Source organism: Tursiops truncatus, chromosome 1, assembly GCF_011762595.2.
Source record: "Tursiops truncatus isolate mTurTru1 chromosome 1, mTurTru1.mat.Y, whole genome shotgun sequence".
In the NCBI taxonomy this organism is placed as follows: domain Eukaryota; kingdom Metazoa; phylum Chordata; class Mammalia; order Artiodactyla; family Delphinidae; genus Tursiops; species Tursiops truncatus.
The window spans coordinates 46,338,512-46,358,634 of NC_047034.1; the positions used below are offsets into that span (position 1 = coordinate 46,338,512).

At 41.8% G+C, this 20,123-nt stretch overlaps 1 protein-coding gene across 6 annotated transcripts in view; it reads left to right on the top strand.

Moving 5' to 3' along the window:
* Positions 1–20,123, top strand: part of COLGALT2 (collagen beta(1-O)galactosyltransferase 2) — a 148,434-nt gene that overhangs the window by 87,885 nt on the left and 40,426 nt on the right. For all 6 annotated transcript variants that reach the window (XM_073803626.1, XM_073803627.1, XM_019952566.3 and 3 more), the window contains exons 7-8: positions 11,579–11,655; positions 15,484–15,590. In XM_073803626.1, the coding sequence (XP_073659727.1) occupies positions 11,579–11,655; positions 15,484–15,590 (184 nt within the window). The remainder of the gene's footprint in view (positions 1–11,578; positions 11,656–15,483; positions 15,591–20,123) is intronic.

Sequence of the window (20,123 nt, forward strand, 5' to 3'; positions counted from 1 at the left end):
GTAAAGGGAATCAAGGGTCTTAGAAGGGATGAACTATGAAGTCTAGGTTGGGTACTGATGAGAGTGAGAACAAGAAGGGTGTGATGGAGGCAGACATGGTAGTGGGTCACTGAAAGAATGATTGTTGGTTGTTGGACGGATCACCATGTGGATGCTGAGGTTTGAAAGAACGATGGCAGGGTCACTGAAACTGTGAGCCGGAGGTTGGAGTCATCAGTGGCTGAGGGAACATGATTAGGAGGTACAGAGTGCGAAAATATGCTTCAAAGAAGCCAGGTTTTGAAGGATGAAAGAGAAACAGTTTGCAGTGAGTTGGGGGACATGAGAAAAATCAGCGTTCACTCTGACAGCTGAAAGGGAGGCAGTGTCCTCAAAGGAAAGCCAAGTTTTAGTCAAAACAAAAAGGCAAAGAGACATTAAGAAAAAGTGAAGGGACTGAAAATATCAGGGAGTTTGTGAATTTCAGACTGGAGTTTCTGAGATCAGAGAAGAGTTTGGGCTGGGTGGAGATGGGGTGTAACAACAATGGCTAACACTTTTTTTTTTTTTTAACATCTTTATTGGAGTATAATTGCTTTACAATGGTGTGTTAGTTTCTGCTATATAACAAAGTGAATCAGCTATACATATACATATATCCCCATATCTCCTCCCTCTTGCATCTCCCTCCCACCCTCCCTATCCCACGCCACCTCTAGGTGGTCATAAAGCACCGAGCTGATCTCCCTGAGCTATGCAGCTGCTTCCCAGTAGCTATCTATTTTACATTTGGTAGTGTATATATGCCCATGCCATTCTTTCACTTCGTCCCAGCTTACCCTTCTCCCTCCCCGTGCCCTCAAGTCCATTCTGTACGTCTGCGTTTTTATTCCTGTCTGGCCCCTAGGTTCTTCAGAACCTTTTTTTTTTTTTTGAGATTCCGTATATATGTGTTAGCATACGGTATTTGTTTTTCTCTTTCTGAATTACTTCACTCTGTATGACAGTTTCTAGGTCCATCCACCTCACTACAAATAACTCAATTTCATTTCTTTTTATGGCTGAGTAATATTCCATTGTATATATGTGCCACATCTTCTTTATCCATTCATCTGTTGATGGACACTTAGGTTGCTTCCATGTCCTGGCTATTGTAAATAGAGCTGCAATGAACATTGTGGTACATGACTTTTTTGTTTGTTTGTTTTTGTGGTACGCGGGCCTCTCACTGTTGTGGCCTCTCCCGTTGCGGAGCACAGGCTCCAGACGCGCAGGCTCAGTGGCCATGGCTCACGGACCTAGCCGCTTCACGGCATGTGGGATCTTCCTGGAACGGGGCACGAACCCGTGTCCCCCGCATCGGCAGGAGGACTCTCAACCACTGCACCACCAGGGAAGCCCCCGACTGTTTGAATTATGGTTTTCTCAGGGTATATGCCCAGTAGCGGGATTGCTGGGTCATGTGGTAGTTCTATTTTTAGTTTTCTAAGGAATCTCCATACTGTTCTCCTTAGTGGCTGTATCAATTTAAATTCCCACCAACAGTACAAGAGGGTTCCCTTTTCTCCATATCCTCTCCAGCATTTATTGTTTGTAGATATTTTGATGATGGCCATTCTGACCACTGTGAGGTGATACCTCATTGGAGTTTTGAGTTTCATTTCTCTAATGATCAGTGATGTTGAGCATCCTTTCATGTGTTTGTTGGCAATCTGTATATCTTCTTTGGAGAAATGTGTATTTAGGTCTTCTGCCCATTTTTGGACTGGTTTGTTTGTTTTTTAATATTGAGCTGCATGAGCTGCTTGTATATTTTGGAGACCAGTCCTTTGTCAGTTGCTTCGTTTGCAAATATATTCTCCCATTCTGAGGGTTGTCTTTTCATCTTGTTTAGGGTTTCCTTTGCTATGCAAAAGCTTTTAGTTTCATTTTGTCCCACTTGTTTATTTTTATTTCCATTTCTCTAGGAGGTGGGGCAAAAAGGATCTTACTGTGATTTATGTCATAGAGTGTTCTTCCTATGTTTTCCTGTAAGAGTTTGATAGTGTCTGGCCTTACATTTAAGTCTTTAATCCATTTTGAGTTTATTTTTGTGTATGGTGTTAGGGAATGTTCTAATTTCATTCTCTTATATGTAGCTGTCCAGTTTTCCAGCACCAGTTATTGAAGAGGCTGTCTTTTCTCCATTATATATTCTTGCCTCCTTTAACAAAGTTAAGGTGACCATATGTGAATGGGTTTATCTCTAGGTTTTCTATCCTGTTCCATTGATCTATATTTCTGTGTTTGTGCAAGTACCATACTGTCTTGATTACTGTAGCTTTGTAGTGGTTTTTAATCACAGGGAGCCTGATTCCTGCAGCTCTGTTTTCCTTTCTCAAGATTGCTTTGGCTATTCAGGGTCTTTTGTGTTTCCATACAAAGTGAAATTTTTTGCTCTAGTTCTGTGAAAAATGCCATTGGTAGTTTGATAGGGATTGCATTGAATCTGTAGATTGCTTTGGGTAGTATAGTCATTTTCACAATGTTGATTCTTCCAATCCAAGAACAGAGTATATCCCTCCATCTGTTTGTATCATCTTTAATTTCTTTCATCAGTGTCTTATAGTTTTGTGCATACAGGTATTTTGTCTCCTTAGGTAGGTTTATACCTAGGTATTTTATTCTTTTTGTTACAGTGGTAAATGGGAGTGTTTTCTTAATTTCTCTTTCAGATTTTTTCATCATTAGTGTATAGGAATGCCAGAGATTTCTGTGCATTAATTTTGTATCCTGCTACTTTACCAAATTCATTGATTAGCTCTAGTCGTTTTCTGGTAGCATCTTTAGGATTCTGTATGTATAGCATCATGTCATCTGCAAACAGTGACAGTTTTACTTATTCTTTTCCGATCTGGAAATCTTTTATTTCTTTTTGTTGTGGCTAAAACTTCCAAAACTATGTTGAATAATAATGGTGAGAGTGGGCAACCTTGTCTTGTTCCTGATCTTAGTGGAAATGGTTTCAGTTTTTCACCATTGAGAACGATGTTGGCTGTGGGTTTGTCATATATGGCTTTATTATGTTGAGGTAAGTTCCCGCTATGCCTACTTTCTGCAGGTTTTTTTTTTTTATCATAAATGGGTGTTGAATTTTGTCAAAAGCTTTTTCTACATCTATTTAGATGATCATATGGTTTTTCTCCTTAAATTTGTTAATAGGGTTTATCACATTGATTGATTTGAGTATATTGAAGAATCCTTGCATTCCTGGGATAAACCCCACTTGATCATGGTGTATGATCCTTTTAATGTGCTGTTGGATTCTGTTTGCTAGTATTTTGTTGAGGATTTTTGCATCTATGTTCATCAGTGATATCGGCCTGTAGTTTTCTTTCTTTGTCTGGTTTTGGTTTCAGGGTGATGGTGGCTTTGTACAGTGAGTTTGGGAGTGTTCCTCCCTCTGCTATATATTGGAAGAGTTTGAGAAGGATGGGTGTTAGCTCTTCTCTAAATGTGTGATAGAATTCACCTGTGAAGCCATCTGGTCCTGGGCTTTTGTTCGTTGGAAGATTTTTAATCACAGTCTGAATTTCAGTGCTTGTGATTGGTCTGTTTATATTTTCTATTTCTTCTTGGTTCAGTCTCGGAAGGTTGTGCTTTTCTAAGAATTTGTCCATTTCTTCCAGGTTGTCCATTTCATTGGCATAGAGTTGCCTATAGTAATCTCTTATGATCCTTTGTATTTCTGCAGTGTCAGTTGTTACTTCTCCTTTTTCATTTCTAATTCTATTGATTTGTTGAATCAAAGTCTTCTCCCCTGTTTTCTTGATGAGTCTGGCTGATGATTTATCAATTTTGTTTATCTTCTCAAAGAACCAGCTTTTAGTTTTATTGATGTTTGCTATTATTTCCTTCATTTCCTTTTTATTTATTTCTGATCTGATCTTTATGATTTGTTTCCTTCTGCTAACTTCGGGGGTTTTTTGTTCTTCTTTCTCTATTTGCTTTAGGTGTAAGGTTAGGTTGTTTATTTGAGATGTTTCTTGTTCTTGAGGTAGGATTGTATTGCTATAAATTTCCCTCTTAGAACTTCTTTAGCTGCATCCCATAGGTTTTGGGTCATCGTGTTTTCATTGTCATTTGTTTCTAGGTATTTTTTTGATTTCTTCAGTGATCTCTTGGTTATTTAGCAGTGTATTGTTTAGCCTCCCTGTGTTTGTATTTTTTACAGATTTTTTCCTGTAATTGATATCTAGTCTTGTAACGTTGTGGTTGGAAGAGATACTTGATACGATTTCAATTTTCTTAAATTTACCAAGGCTTGATTTGTGACCCAAGATATGATCTATCCTGGAGAAGGTTCCATGAGCACTTGAGAAGAAGGTGTATTCTGTTGTTTTTCGATGGAATGTCCTATAAATATCAATTAAGTTCATCTTGTTTAATGTATAATTTAAAGCTTGTGCTTCCTTATTTATTTTCATTTTGGATGATCTGTCCATTGGTGAAAGTGGGGTTAAAGTCCCCTACTATTATTGTGTTACTGTCAATTTCCCCTTTTATGGTTGTTAGCATTTGTGTTATGTATTGAGGTGCTCCTATGTTGGGTCCATAAACATTTACAATTGTTATATCTTCTTCTTGGATTGATCCCTTGATCATTATGTAGTATCGCTCTTTGTCTCTTGTAATAGTCTTTATTTTAAAGTCTATTTTGTCTGATATGAGAATTGCTACTCCAGCTTTCTTTTCATTTCCACTTGCATGGAATATCTTTTTCCATCCCCTCACTTTCAGTCTGAATGTGTCCATAGGTCTGATGTGGGTCTCTTGTAGACAGCATATATACATGTCTTGTTTTTGTGTCCATTCAGCCAGTCTGTGTCTTTTGGATGGAGCATTTAATCCATTTACAGTTAAGGTAGTTATCGATATGTATGTTTCTATTACCATTTTCTTAATTGTTTTAGGTTTGTTATTGTAGGTCATTTCCTTCTCTTGTGTTTCCTGCCTAGAGAAGTTCCTTTAGCATTTGTTGTAAAGCTGGTTTGGTGGTGCTGAATTCTCTTAGCCTTTGTTGGTCCGTAAAGATTTTAATTTCTCTGTTGAATCTGAATGAGATCCTTGCCAGGTAGAGTAATCTTGGTTGTAGGTTTTTCCCTTTCATCACTTTAAATATGTCCTGCCAGTCCCTTCTGGCTTGCAGAGTTTCTGCTGAAACATCAGCTGTTAACATTATGGGGATTCCCTTGTATGTTATTTGTTGTTTTTCCCTTGCTGCTTTTAATATTTTGTTTTTGTATTTAATTTTTGATAGTTTGATTAATATGTGTTTTGGCGTGTTTCTCCTTGGATTTATCCTCTATGGGACTCTCTGTGCTTCCTGGACTTGACTATTTACTTTTCCATATTAGGGAAGTTTTCAACTATAATCTGTTCAAATATTTTCTCAGCCCCTTTCTTTTTCTCTTCTTCTTCTGGGACCCCTGTAAATCGAATGTTGGTGTGTTTAATGTTGTCCCAGAGGTCTCTGAGACTATCCTCAATTCTTTTCATTCTTTTTTCTTTATTCTGCTCTGTGGTAGTTATTTCCACTATTATATCTTCCAGGTCACTTATCCATTCTTCTGCCTCAGGTTTTCTGCTATTAATCCCTTTTAGAAAATTTTTGATTTCATTTATTGTGTTGTTCATCATTGTTTGTTTGCTCTTTAGTTCCTCTAGGTCCTTATTAAACGTTTTTTGTATTTTCTCCATTCTATTTCCACGATTTTGGATCACCTTTACTATCATTACTCTGAATTCTTTTTCATGTAGACTGTGTATATCCTCTTCATTTGTTTGGTCTGGTGGGTTTTTACCTTGCTCCTTCGTCTGCTATGTATTTCTGTGTCTTCTCATTTGCTTAACTTACTGTGTTTGGGGTCTCCTTTTCACAGGCTGCAGGTTCATAGTTCCTGTTGTTTTTGGTGGCTGTCCCCAGGGCTAAGGTTTGTTCAGTGGGTTGTGTAGGCTTCCTGATGGAGCGGACTGGTGCCTGTGTTCTGGCGGATGAGGCTGGATCTTGTCTTTCTGGTGGGCAGTACCGCGTCCAGTGGTGTGTTTTGGGGTGGCTCTGAACTTGTTATGATTTTAGGCAGCCTGTCTGCTAATGGGTGGGGTTGTGTTCCTGTCTTGCTAGTTGTTTGGCATGGGGTGTCCAGCACTGTAGCTTGCTGGTCATTGAGTGCAGCTGGGTCTTAGCGTTGAGATGGAGATCTCTGTGAGAGCTCTCTCTGATTGATATTATGTGGGGCCGGTAGGTCTCTGGTGGACCAATGTCCTGAACTCAGCTCTCCCACCTAAGAGGCTCAGGCCTGACACCCAACCAGAGCACCAAGACTCTGTCAACCACTTGGCTCTGAAGAAAAGGGAGAAAAAAAAAGAAAAAAAGAAAGAAGAAAAAAATAAAAGAAAGTTATTACAATAAAAAAGAAATGTTATTTAAAAGTAAAAAGTAAAAAAGTAATAATTAAAAAAAGATAGATGGAAAGAAGAGAGCAACCAAACCAAAAAACAAATCCACCAATGATAACAAGCACTAAAAATGATACAGAAAAAACCCAAACTGGACAGACAGAATGCTAGGACAAATGGTAAAAGCAAAGCTATACAGACAAAATCACACAAAGAAGCATACACATACACACTCACAAAAAGAGGAAAAGGAAAAAATATATTAAAAAAAAAGGAAGAGAGCAACCAAATCAATAAACAAATCTACCAATGATAATAAGCTCTAAATACTAAACTAAGATAAGCATAAAACCAGAAACAAATTAGATGCAGAAAGCAAACCCCAAGTCTACAGTTGCTCCCAAAGTCCACCACCTCAATTTTGGGGTGATTTGTTGTCTATTCATGTATTCCACAGATGCAGGGTACATCAAGTTGATTGTGGAGATTTAATCCACTGCTCCTAAGGCTGCTGGGAGAGATTTCCCTTTCTCTTCTTTGTTCGCACAGCTCCCGGGGTTCAGCTTTGGATTCGGCCGTGCCTCTGCATGTAGGTCGCCTGAGGGCATCTGTTCTTCGCTCAGAAAGGATGGGGTTAAAGTAGCAGCTGATCAGGGGGCTCTGGCTCACTCAGGCTGGGGGTAGGGAGGGGTACGGAATGTGGGGTAAACCTGCGGCGGCAGAGGCTGGCAGGACGTTGCAACAGCCTGTGGCACGCCGTGTGTTTTCCCAGGGAAGTTGTCCCTGGATCACGGGACCCTGGCAGTGGCAGGCTGCACAGTCTCCTGGGAGGGGAGGTGTGGATAGTGACCTGTGCTTGCACACAGGCTTCTTGGTGGCTGCAGCAGCAGCCTTAGCATTTCACGACCGTCTCTGGGGTCTGCGCTGATAGCTGCAGCTCGTGCCCATCTCTGGAGCTCATGTAGGTGGTGTTCTGAATCCCCTCTCCTCGTGCACCCCGAAACAATGGTCTCTTGCCTCTTAGGCAGTTCCATACTTTTCCCCAGACTCCCTTCTGGCCAGCTGTGGCACACTAGCCTCCTTCAGGCTGTGTTCACGCAGCCAACCTCAGTCCTCTCCCTGGGATCTGACCTCCGAAGTCCGAGCCTCAGCTCCCAGCCCACACCCGTCCCGGCGGGTGAGCAGACAAGCCTCTCGGGCTGGTGAGTGCCAGTCGGCCCTGATCCTCTGTGCGGGAATCTCTTCGCTTTGCCCTTGGCACCCCTGTTGCTGCGCTCTCCCCTGTGGCTCTGAAGCTTTCCCCCCGCCACCCCCCATCTCCGCCAGTGAAGGGGCTTCCTAGTGCGTGGAAACTGTTCCTCCTTCACAGCTCCCTCCTAGAGGTGCAGGTCCCATCCCTATTCTTTTGTCTCTGTTTATTCTTTTTTCTTTTGCCCTACCCAGGTATGTGGGGAGTTTCTTGCCTTTTTGGAAGTCCGAGGTCTTCTGCAGGCGTTCAGTAGGTGTTCTGTAGGAGTTGTTCCACACGTAGATGTATTTTTCATGTATTTGTGGGGAGGAAGGTGATCTCCACGTCTTACTCCTCTGCCATCTTGAAGGTCCTCCTGTCTGAAATGAGTCTTTTATGTTTATTTACCTATGTTTACATCTTCAGGACCCACGTAATATTTCTGGCATATAATACATGGTCAGTGTGAAAAAGTGGGGAAATTGGAGCCAAGGGACTTCCACTTCCCTCCAGGTGAGGAGAAAAGACCTCTCCAAGTTCCGGCTGTGGCTCCTACGGCAGCTGGCGCGGCGGCACTGGCTAACACTTTTCAAAGCCCTCTTCATGTACTTGCTCATTGAGTACATTAGGAGCTGTATGGAAAATTGGGAGATGAATGACAGGAGGCTAGATCTTGTAAAGGTGATAGTAGTAAATGGGTTGTGAGGCATGAGGAGATTGGTTGTGCAAATCAGAGCATGAGGCGATGGGAAATCTTAGGTACCTCTTCTCAGTGATGACATTTTGAGGCAACAGAATGTCATGTAAAGTTCATTAGGAATATTGGATCTGAAGTCAGAAGATCTAAAACTGAGTTCCAGCTCTGCCAATCACTCACTATTTGACCTTGGCAAGACTACATCTGGGTTGGTCTCAATTTCTGTATCTATAAAAACAAACAATACCACCCCCCCAAAAAAAATAAAAGTGAAGATAAAATGACATGGTGATTATGAAATCAGTTAACAAATTGTAAAACACTTAAGTGCCAAGTGTGACTGTGATGGTCAAGAATAGAGCTGTGCCTAAGGAAGAAGGTTATTTTGGCGACAGTGTGCATAATCAGTTATAACGAGGCAAGACGAAGAGCATACAAGTGTTTGAAAAATGTTAAAATGGCCCAAGCATGTGAGCGAGGGAGGACCTGAGCTAGGGTAGTGGCTGCGGCCATGGAAGAAGTCCAGGAGAAACTATAGACAAGTGTTAGGATTCGCTCCAAGCACAGTCCCTCCAATATATTTCTGGGCGTGACTGGGCTGGTCCATTGTACACTGGATGGGGTGTGCACCAGTGTAGACCCCAGAAAGAGCAACAAAGGAGCGAGGACTTACCTAACTGAGCTACTGTGAACCCAGCCCAGTTGCCCAAGGCCAACTTGATGCTAATGGCTACCAAGGTCTAGCTTTGGGGGTAGAGGAGAGTGGGGGTTAAGGGTTCAGGTGCAGGAGTCAGACCTAGGTTCAAATACCAGCTCTATGAGCTCTGTGATCTTGGGCATGTTATTTAAGTCTTTGTTTCCTTATCTGTAAAAATAGGGATACTCAGATCTATCCTGTGGTACATGTTATGAAGATTAAATAAATGTAATTACATATGTCAAGAGTGTAGCCCGGAGTGCAGTGAGTAGTAAGATCTCTATACCAATAGTTATTATTATTCCTAGATCTTGAAACTATCCTGGAGCCAATGAAGCACATCCCAATTGGTGGTACAGTGAGGGACATGTATGGAGAGGGATTCAAAGAGGAACTGAATTAATTATGAATGGTGGAGTCAGAAATGATCCCAGACAAAAGCTGGCATGTACCTAATCTTCAAGTCTGATGTCAGCAAAGATGCATCCCTTCTCCCCACATAGTAAGCTTCTTAAGTCTAATTAATGTCATCTCCTGTTTTTCCCTATGGCTTAGCTCTATCTTCAGTGACAAAACCCAGGCCTGTGTCTCATATTTCTGCTCAACGGTGGTCTTCAGGACCAGCCACTTGTGGCTTTTGGGGGGATACTTGTCCTGTGAACACAATGACTACCCATGTTTGATGGAAGCAAAGTGGCTAAAAGCAGACTCTTTGGCTGAACTGTTAAAGCCAGGCAGCCCATGTGAGTGCCGAACAGAGACCAACAGGGTGGAAAGGGTAACCCGAAATATACCGCCCTCCCAAGTCTAAGGCCCGATGAGAGAGGGCCAGACAGCTCTTCAAACAACATGAACAGGAAGGAGTTGGTATGTTAAGATTTTTTCTCGTAAAAACCTAAAGCTGTACATGGTGACCCCACAATCAACATTTGTTGATTTTAAAAGAAATTAGTGGAGTGGGGTGGAACAGGGAGGACCAAAATATTCTGGGTTGCTGAGGGAAACAGAAACACACACACTGTGTACTCATAGAAATGTGTCGGTTAGGATCAAGATTCAAATAATAAGACCAACTCTTGTGTTTGGCTTAGGAAACCTGTTTCACTGCTTTCTACGGTTTCACATCATTTGATCATAAGTGAAACTGGATGTCGTGGTTTCTCTTTAATATACCAGTGGAGGGTAAGTTAAACAAATAATACCCTTTGGACAGGATCTCAATCAGGACAGGTGATGTTATGCTGGAATATCAAAGAATGCTGAAATCTCGTTGGCTTCATACAACAATGGCTCGTTTCTTGTTATGCAAAGTCTACAGTGGTCCTCGTATGTTTCCTGGGCAGCTGTCCTCCACACGTTGGCACATCATTCTAGGCTGCTTCAATGTTTTGGCTTCTCCATATCAACATAGGCTGCTAAGATCGTTGAGGTGGGCCTGGGGCAGGGGTGGGAGGAGGGTTTGGAGAGTTGAGTGGCAGCAACTCATGTGGCCATGACTAACCTGAAGGTGGAAAAGCCCCTCTCATATGCCTGAAATAGAGGGGAATGGATACCGGTGAACAGTAGCAATGGCCATCAACTATAGTTCTTCAAACAATCCAGTTACCAGCTCTCACTTAACATTTTCCTTGTATTATGTCTTCAAGGAAAACCAAGTGAGTACTTTGAGTTTGTGAAATACTAAAATTTTCAAGACCTTCTCAGGTTCTTTAATCAATATTACTTTCAACCTTTAAAATATATAGTTTATAAAGAAAGCTTTTTTAGAGTATGAAATAAATAAAACTTTTATTACTTGAGATGCAACACCCCTCCCATCTGGAAACTTTCTTGTTAGCCCTGTACCAAGTTCTGGGATGTGGGCTGGGCCTTGGAGGTGAGTTTGCATTAAAATAAAGGACCTTTTGAGTACCTGTAGCTAAACCTGCCTGGATGGGATCTTAAAATAAAATAGTCCCAGAGTTTTACAATCTTAAACATATAGAAAAAAAGCATTCTTTAGAAAAAAGTCCAGCCTATTTCTGAGCTCTTTCATCATGGGCCACTGTGAGTAGTAGCTAGGAGTTATTGAGCATTTACCGTGTTCATTTACTGTGGCTAATGCTTTGCATGTAGGTCTCATTTAAATTTTATAACTCTAAGAGATACACTTTTATTATCCTGATTTTACACACAAAGAAACAGGCTTAGAGAGGTCACCTATCTGCTCCAGACCTTCACAGACCAAAGTTTGGACCCAGGTCATCTGACTTTAGAGCCCTCACCCTAAATCATTACCCTAGACTACCTTTCAAATGCTCTTAAAATAGCTCTTGAGGGACATGGAGCAAATACTGCAGTCTGCATATAAACAGGTGCTCTCAAAACCAGCGTTGTGACCATCTGGGGTTCTTATATAGCCACTCAGTCCTAGAAAACTGCAGTTATCCCCTGCCCTGAACATGCAGGCTGTGTTTCTAGAGGTCAGACCTGTGGTTGGAATGCTGTGCTCTGAGCCTCTCACTAACAAAGCACTCTGTGTGTTTCTCGTGTCTTCCAGTTGACCATCCTCCAATGGAACCTTCCCAGTTCGTCTCAGTCGTCCCTAAATATCCAGACAAGATGGGATTCAATGAGGTAGGAAAGGTGACTGTGTGTATGTGCACGTGCACCTGTGCACCTATGTACATCATGATTGCATGTTTGTATCAGAACACAAGCGTGATCACACGTCTGGGAGCCAGCCAGACCAGCTTGACTGCTGAAAAGAAACCAAGGTCTTGGAAAAGGTTCTCAGTTTTTGTTGTGCCTCAGTTCACTTTTCTTAAAAAAGGAGCATCATGGTAAAAGTAAATTAATGATTGAGTCAGAAAGACGTTACTATTTAGTCATGAAAGTGATATCTTCTAGGACCAGATATTGCCGTATTTTATCAAGCTTCAAGGGTAAGGTAAGGAAGATACATATTTTAGGTATTGGAGGACTTTAACTTTATTCTGAGTAAGTGGAAACCATTCTGGAACATTCTTTGCTTTATTTTCTCTCTGCTGTTTTTCCGTGGGAAAAGATTGGAGGGCAGAGTTTAGAGGACAAAGAAAAAGTGAAAAAAGAAACCTATTCTAAAATTCTCCCTTCAGCAGGCAAGAACTTCATAATAGTGCTCTGAGAGTCATATTTATTATTAAGTTTCAATTGTATAAAGAATGAAGCAGAAATATAAAGAGATGCCTGTCTTAGTAATATGCACAGCAGATACTTGGTGGGACCAGAATTGTGACTCCAAGTCACTGAATCCTTCATGGGTCCCTTATGTCACATAACTGCTGATTAGTGTTCAGGAGCTTGGTGGTCTAGAAGCTAGGACAGTGCCTCAGGAATCCACAAAACTGAGACAGAACTTTTCTGTGAATTTTGGATATGTTATAAGCCAAGCTTTGTGCTGCATGCTCATTGACATTGATTAATTGAAAGAAAATGCCCTGTTTATCCCCCTGTACTATGTCATACAGGTCCCCAAAGTACAGCCATCTCAAATTGCTGCTGGAACTGGAAATTGGAATTTATTCTATAAAATTTATTTGCAGGCAGACTTCAGGAATGGAAGGGAGTATTTCATGAATATTAAGTGGAAAGGAATTAGCAGCTACTATGCTATTTCCACAGAGGGCAGGATGAGACAAATGACTTTAAGTGTGGTAGAGAAGAATTAGACTAAAGTGTACATAGTTTTATAAACAATCAGGGCTGCAGAAAAGTTGGACCACCCAGGCACTGAACCCACTTCCACATATTACTACAGCTTTCCTTCCCTGCAGCTCTCACCAGCTCTCAGGTCTCCAGGTAAAAGAACCCAAGCGTCTTTACATATATTCATTTTTCCCTTTATAAACACATTCCAACGAGGATCAAGTCAGAGCAGATACAATGGGACAAAAGCAGGATCTTCTAGCTCTGATCTTCCATTTAGAAGGACTGGGTCACTCTTAGAAGCCTTCTGGAAAAGGCCAACTCTGTAAAGGATGCAGATAGGGGGACTCTACTCTCCTGAACCCTGGTAGTCATCTCTGTGTTTGGAACAGAGATAGGATAGTGGAAGAAGGGATTTTCAGGGGCCTTTTCAACCTTCCCAGTACTCTGTGACCTTGTTGGTGGTGTCTGGGCTGCATTCGGCTGTGTGGCTTTTTGTTTGTTTACTATTCAGTAAGTATGAGCGAGCCGTCTGTGTTTTTCCTTCATGGCTGCAATTTTTATTGCACTTGTCCTGGCAGGTTTGTTATTTACTAAAGTCTTCCCAGACTAGAGGTCTTGGATCTGTGGGGACTTTTTGTTGTATTTCTGTCAATTTTTTGTTTTTTGTTTTGTCTTGCTCTCCTGGAGTGACCTCAGGTAGCTCTGTGTGAACACATGAGGAAATGCCCATTCCTTTCCATAGCCATAAAATTGGGAGATGGAACATGGCCCATCACAGTATGATTCTAAACAGGAAGAAAATGAAATATAAATGAACATGACTCATTAAGTTTTAAAATCCCAGGTAACAAGGCAAATACAGTCACCACAGAAATTGTTTTTTAAAAAATAATTGCCCAGTTATAGGGGTAAGACAGGAATAAAGACACAGACCTACTAGAGAACGTACTTGAGGATATGGGGAGGGGGAAGGGTGAGCTGTGACAAAGCGAGAGAGAGGCATGGACATATAGACACTACCAAACGTAAGGTAGATAGCTAGTGGGAAGCAGCCGCATAGCACAGGGAGATCAGCTCGGTGCTTTGTGACCGCCTGGAGGGGTGGGATAGGGAGGGTGGGAGGGAGGGAGATGAAAGAGGGAGGAGATATGGGAACATATGTATATGTATAACTGATTCACTTTGTTATAAAGCAGAAACTAACACATCATTGTAAAGCAATTATACCCCAATAAAGATTTAAAAAAACAAACAAAAAAATAATAATTGCCCAGTTAGATAAACAACAGAGGTAATGAAATCATGACATACCTAATCCACTTTGCTCTGATTCAGATGGATGATTTCTTCAAAGAGGACATCTTGCTCCCCCATCAGTTCTTTGCCCAGAGCTGTATAAATGGATAGAAGTGAGAATATTTTGTAAGGAAGAGTTGAAATTTTAGTTAATTTAGCTTTTGATCCAGTAAAACATATAGCAACTCGATGATTACATTCAGAACGACTGTGTGAACCACAGCTTAACCCCCAGTAAAGTCTGAACTCCAGCCTGCTTGTAAGACATAGTTTCTTCCTTATTCTAGACAGCGTAAAGCAAACTTTATCATAAACCACATATCATAGACATTTTAATCTGTACTGGTCTTGAGAGATGAGGTTGTTCAACTCCCTCTTTTTACAAACAAGGGAACTGGACCCTGGAACATTAAACGTCTTCCTCAAAGTCATCTAGATGGGTCGTTAGGATGAAGCCAATGTCATCCGGCTTATTCCTGGAGGGTTCTCCTTTCCCATGCTATTCAGTATTTCTTACTGGTAGATGAAGTCTCCTTCTTTTGCAGGACTAGTTTAATGTACAAAGTGAGTTTATTACTGCTCGTAGAAAAGAACCTTATTAAAGCACATAGATATCTGTAATAACATTCATGAGCCTTTGGGTACTTATTTGGCTCCTTAAATCTGGGAATAATCAGGTCAGCCTCATTATCTGTGTAACTCCCTGTAGTAGCCTCAGGATATGTGTGTGTTTAGTGCAGTCATTGGGAATTTAGGGGCTAAGGTGAGGGGCTGCAGGAAGACCCAGTCCTCATGTGGGACAATCTGAATGCACATTTTTGGGACTTCATGGACCAGTATGTGTCCCCTCTATAAGGTTTCCCTCAGATCCACGTGATGTGGAAATGATGCCTTTTCCCAAAGGGCTACCACCAAGTGCAGGACCCTTTCTCTCTCTACTTCTTTCAGAAAAATTCTAAGGGAGTTGAAAACTTCTGGTAAAGAAGCTACTCAAATTAAGACCTTGGTAATTCAATTTGGAACCTTTGGAACTAAAAGGAATTTGTTAAGACTAGATTTTTCTTATTCTTTGAATGACTTTAAATTTTTCTACAGTGGATATAAATGATAAGAATAGCTAATATTTTGTACCCAGGTGACAGGACCAGTATTATCTCAGTTTTACAGATGATGAAACTGACGCATAGAAACTGGTCCAAGGCAAACACTTAGTAAACTTAGGTCTGCTGATAAATCTAACCATTTGCCAAACTGCTTCCTACCCCCTTCATCTCATATGTTTTAGGTTTGATTTACCTTTGGCCTCCTGAAGAATAACTTTTTGACCTGATATGAAACATAAATCTTCACCACAGTTTTCCCTGTCTTTTCCAATCCTTATTCCAAAACTTGGTTCATTACATTTACTTTACTTTTCAAATAGCCTAGAAAAAGAGTTGACTCATCTGTGTTTCTTTTCCTGTTTTCTTCCTGCATTAGATTTTCATGATAAACCTGAAGCGTAGAAAGGACAGGCGGGACCGGATGTTACGTACCCTGTACGAGCAGGAGATTGAAGTCAAGATTGTCGAGGCTGTGGATGGAAAGTGAGTTGGGGTTTTTCCTCGAGCCCTTGCAGATGTGGTTGGAGTGGGGATGCACCCTCTCTGACAGAGGTTTAGTCTTGGTGGGAGGAATCTGCACTCATTGCAAGATAGACACGTCTTCACAGTGCAGCCTACTTTGGGAAAACTTTATGACTCATAGCAGCTTATATATGTTAATTTCACCAAGTAGAGCAGAAATCCACTCACCATCCAGTGCTCTCTGGTCTTCATTATGCTGAAGGTTTGCACTGGTTGTGATTTTCCACTGTCTCTGGGGGTTCTTCCAGTGGTTGTGGTGGTTTCCAGCCCTGTAGTGCATTGGAAGGAATGCGATCAGAGTTGCATTCAGAGCCTGATTTAGAGCAAAGCGTCTAACCTTGGGTGACCTGAAGAAAGTAAATGGAAAAAATACATAACAGTCTGTGTCTCCTGTTGCATGAGATGCTTGCCACAGTCTGCCTGGGCTGTTCACTTTTCCCAGGAACATGTTAGGAAAGTCACATAGGGTACCCAGTTAGATTCCTTCAAGAGTTTTTGTTATTGATGTTGTTCTGTTTTGCTTTGCTTTGCTTTTTTATTTGACACTGTTATTTCAAGGCATAGATATTTGCAAAACCTGCAGTTCCATGTTATATGTGAATTTGGAATATGAATGGCTCTAAGGAGTGTGACTAGAAGCTGTTGTGGAAGTTTTTATGACTCCTTTAGAGAATCTCATCAGTGTTTCTCAAAGTGTGGCCTGGACACCCAAGTCAGAGTCCCTAGGGGCTGGTTAAGAGGGCCAGCTTCCTGAGTCCCCGAGCCGCTGAATTATGATCTGTAGGGAATCTGCATTTAAGAAGTCTCAAGGTGATTCTTTGGTAAGGTTGCCACATAAAATACAGGATACCCAGTTAAATTTGTCTCAAACATTGCACGGGTCTTATTTATACTAAAAAATTACTGCTTATCCAAAATATAAATTTGACTGGACATTCTGTGTTTTACTTGCTAAATCTGGCAACCCTATTCTTGGATGCACTAGAGTTTGGGAACCACTGTTTCAAATACCTCTAATAGCCCCCATCTCCTTCATAGGCCACACGGACCAAGGAAAACTAGTTGAATTGTGAGAGTTTTTTATATACTCTGGATACAAGCCTCTTGTCAGATATATAATTTGCAAATATTTTCTCCCATTTTATGTCATCTTTTCACTTTCATGATGGTGTCCATTGAAACACAAAAGTTTTTAATTTGATGAAGTCCAGTTTATATTTTTGTTGTTGCTTGTGCTTTTGGTGTCGTATCTAAGAATCCATTGCCAAGTCCAAAGCCACAAAGACTTGGTTCTGTGTTTTCTTCTAAGAGTTTTATCTTTTATATGTATCTCTTACACATTAGATCTTTGATACATTTTGAGTTAGTTTTTTATATGGTGTAAGGTAGGGGTCCAATTCATTCTTCTGTACATGGTTATCTAGTCCCTGCACCATTTGTTAAAAGACTGTTCTTTTCCTTTACTGAATTGTCTTGGCAACCTTGTCAAAAAATAATTAACTCTAACTATAAGGGTCTATTGCTGGATTCTCAATTCTGTTCCACTGATGTGTACACCGGTCCCTATGCCTCACAGTAGCTTCTTATGTAAGGAAGTATGAGTCCTTCAACTTTGTTATTGTTTTTCAAGATTGTTTAGGCTATTCTAGGTCCCTTGGATTTCCATATGAATTTTAGCATTAGCTTGTCATTTTCCACACAAAAAAAGACAGTTTGGATTTTAATAGGAATTGCATTGAAGCTGTAGATCAATTGAGGGGAGAATTTCTATCTCAACGATATGAAGTCTTCTGATTCATGATCATGGGATATCTTTCCATTTATTTAGAGCTTTAATTATTTGATGTTTTGTAGTTTTTAGTGTGCAAGTCTTGCATTAATTTTGTTAAATTTATTCTTAAGTATTTTACTCTTTTTGATGCTATGGTAAGTGGAATTGTTTCCTTAATTTCATTTTTAGATTGCAAATTGCTAAGTGCATAGAAATACAGTTGATTTTTGTATACTGATCTTATATCCTACAACCTTGCTGAACTCATTTATTAGTTCTAATAGTGTGTGTGTGTGTGTGTGTGTGTGTGTGTGTGTGTGTGTGTATGTGTATGTGTATGGTCAGGCCATTCAAGATGGCTCTTCTCTTGCTCTTTGTACGTCTGCTTTACCAGTCTCTGCTTCACTCACATGACTATCCAATCCCCTTAATTATAGGGCTTAATCAGTAACTGCCTGCATGTTTGCCCCTGCCCCAGCTGCTGGTTTCCCTGGTAACTGATGAGAAAGCGTGATGTTAATTCCCCCTATAAATGGTAAACTCCTTCTCCCTGGAGTAGCGGAGATTTCTGCGGTGTCCTGCCTGTTGTCTGCCGCACACAGTGGAGTGCTGTTCCAGGACTGTTGGCTTCAGACTTGTAAGATCCCCCTGTCCGGTAAACCATTGATGTCTTTGTGGCTGTGTCTGGGCTCTTTCTTCAGTCTCGAGGCTGAATAATTATAAAGCTTGCAGACCTATGGGGTGCAGTTCAACAATTGTCGAGCTAGCCGGGAGGCTGAGGAAATTCCTGTGAGCACCAAAATGTTGGGAAATAAGGACAGGTAACGAAAAGTTGTGGGGGTAATCCTGAGGTGGCTGTCCACTAGCACATGGGGCCCTGTGGCTGCTGTCCTTGATGAATGGGGTCTATCAAGAGAGCCTGGGTGGTCAAATTGGGACCCCAAGGTGTGGTATCCTACCAAGAGTGATGGAGGAGAGGAAGAAGATTGGGACGAGGTCAGAGGTCCCTTGTCCCACAGGATACAGATGGAGAGCAGCTCCTTTCCCCAGACTGGAGGCAACTGACCACCCTGAGAGATGTCTTTCTCTTCCATTGTACTGATGATGTCCTGTTAACCTCAGAGTCTCTGACCAGTTTAGAAACATCAGCCCCATGCTCATGGCTCATCTGACTGCACAGGGATGGCTAGTGAATACAAACGCTTTGTTTAGTCTGCAACATGTTACAGCAGGTGGAAGACATTACAAAAGGCCTACCAGAGTCCTGGAGCAACACAAAAAACCACTCTGCAGGATCTAGAACAGCCGTGCACGACATACAGGAACCCCATGGACATCGATGGAGACCAAGGAACCCACTTTACCGGCCATGAAGTTGAGAAATGGGCTGATAAAAGTGACATACACTGGTATTTCCACCTGCCCTACAACCCCACTGCTGCCAGGCTAATCGAAAGGATAAATGGACGATTTAAACAACAACTGAGATGGGAAACTTGCCCTCTCAAGTTTCCAGGAGGCTAATTCAAGCCCTACAAACTAAAACTGAACATCCCAGGAGCTATCATCCCAGTGCCTACGCCATGTTAACCCTGAGGCAACTAGTCAACACCATCCAAGTTCAGCTGTTGACCACCAACGGACCATTGCCAACTATCGGTCAGGACAATAACTCACTTTTGCCCTTCCACAGGATCTACCCTCAGGGAAACACATTATAAAATGGCCCTGGGACTGGCAGATAAGTCCCCGGTGGTTTGGATTTGCCGCCCTGTGGGCAGTAGGATTGGAAAGATTTCACCTAGCTTCTACCCGGCCCCACCTGAGACTACTAAGGTAATTAATCAGGACGCCCTACTGGAAAAAGGCACCATTATATTATTCTTGTGCTCTGTTGTTATACCGTCTCTCTGTAATTCAGCAGCAGCTGGGCTGTGGGGACTGAAGGTGGACAGGCTGTATGGTACAGCAGGCCAGGCAAAAAACCACAGGCGAGGGTATGATCTCAGAATGCTATTACTGCTTATAATTTGCTTAATGGTCATAATCTCCCCTGTATTGTGCCTGTTGAAACATCACATTCCATCCCTAGCCTCAGTGGAGGGAATCTGTTTGAGGACTGGGCAAAAACAGTGGCCTTACTGCAAACTGAGTCAGATTACTGGGTCTGCAGTAAGATGCCAGAGAAAGCTGACGTCATTAATGTGACCACGTTGAGGACGACTGCAGACTCTGACCTTCTTCCTGTCCTGCGAGCCAAGCCCCTGGCTTACTCTTGGTACTCCTTAGCTGCTATTGTTTGTGTTGCATTTGTGGTGCTTGTTTGCAGTGCACCTCTGCATACCTGAGCCCAGGGATATCTCAGAAGAGGGGCAGACCAAGACTGTAAGGGTCGTGCAGGGTACTTAGGGGTGGAGTGTATGGTCAGGCCACTCCAGGTGGCTGTTCTCTTGCTCTGTTGACCAGTGCCGGCTTCATTCACATGACTATCCAATTATCTTAATTATAGGGCTTAATCAGTAACTTGCCCCCTGCCCCAGCCACTGGTTTCCCTGGTAACTGATGAGCCCACCTGACATCAATTCCCCCTATAAATGGTAGCCTCTTTCCTCTCCTAGGTAGCAAAGATTGCTGCTGTGTCTTGCCTGTTGTCTGCCATACACGGTGGAGTGTTTCTCCAGGACCTTTCATTTCAACTTGTAAGATCCCCTGGCCAATAAACC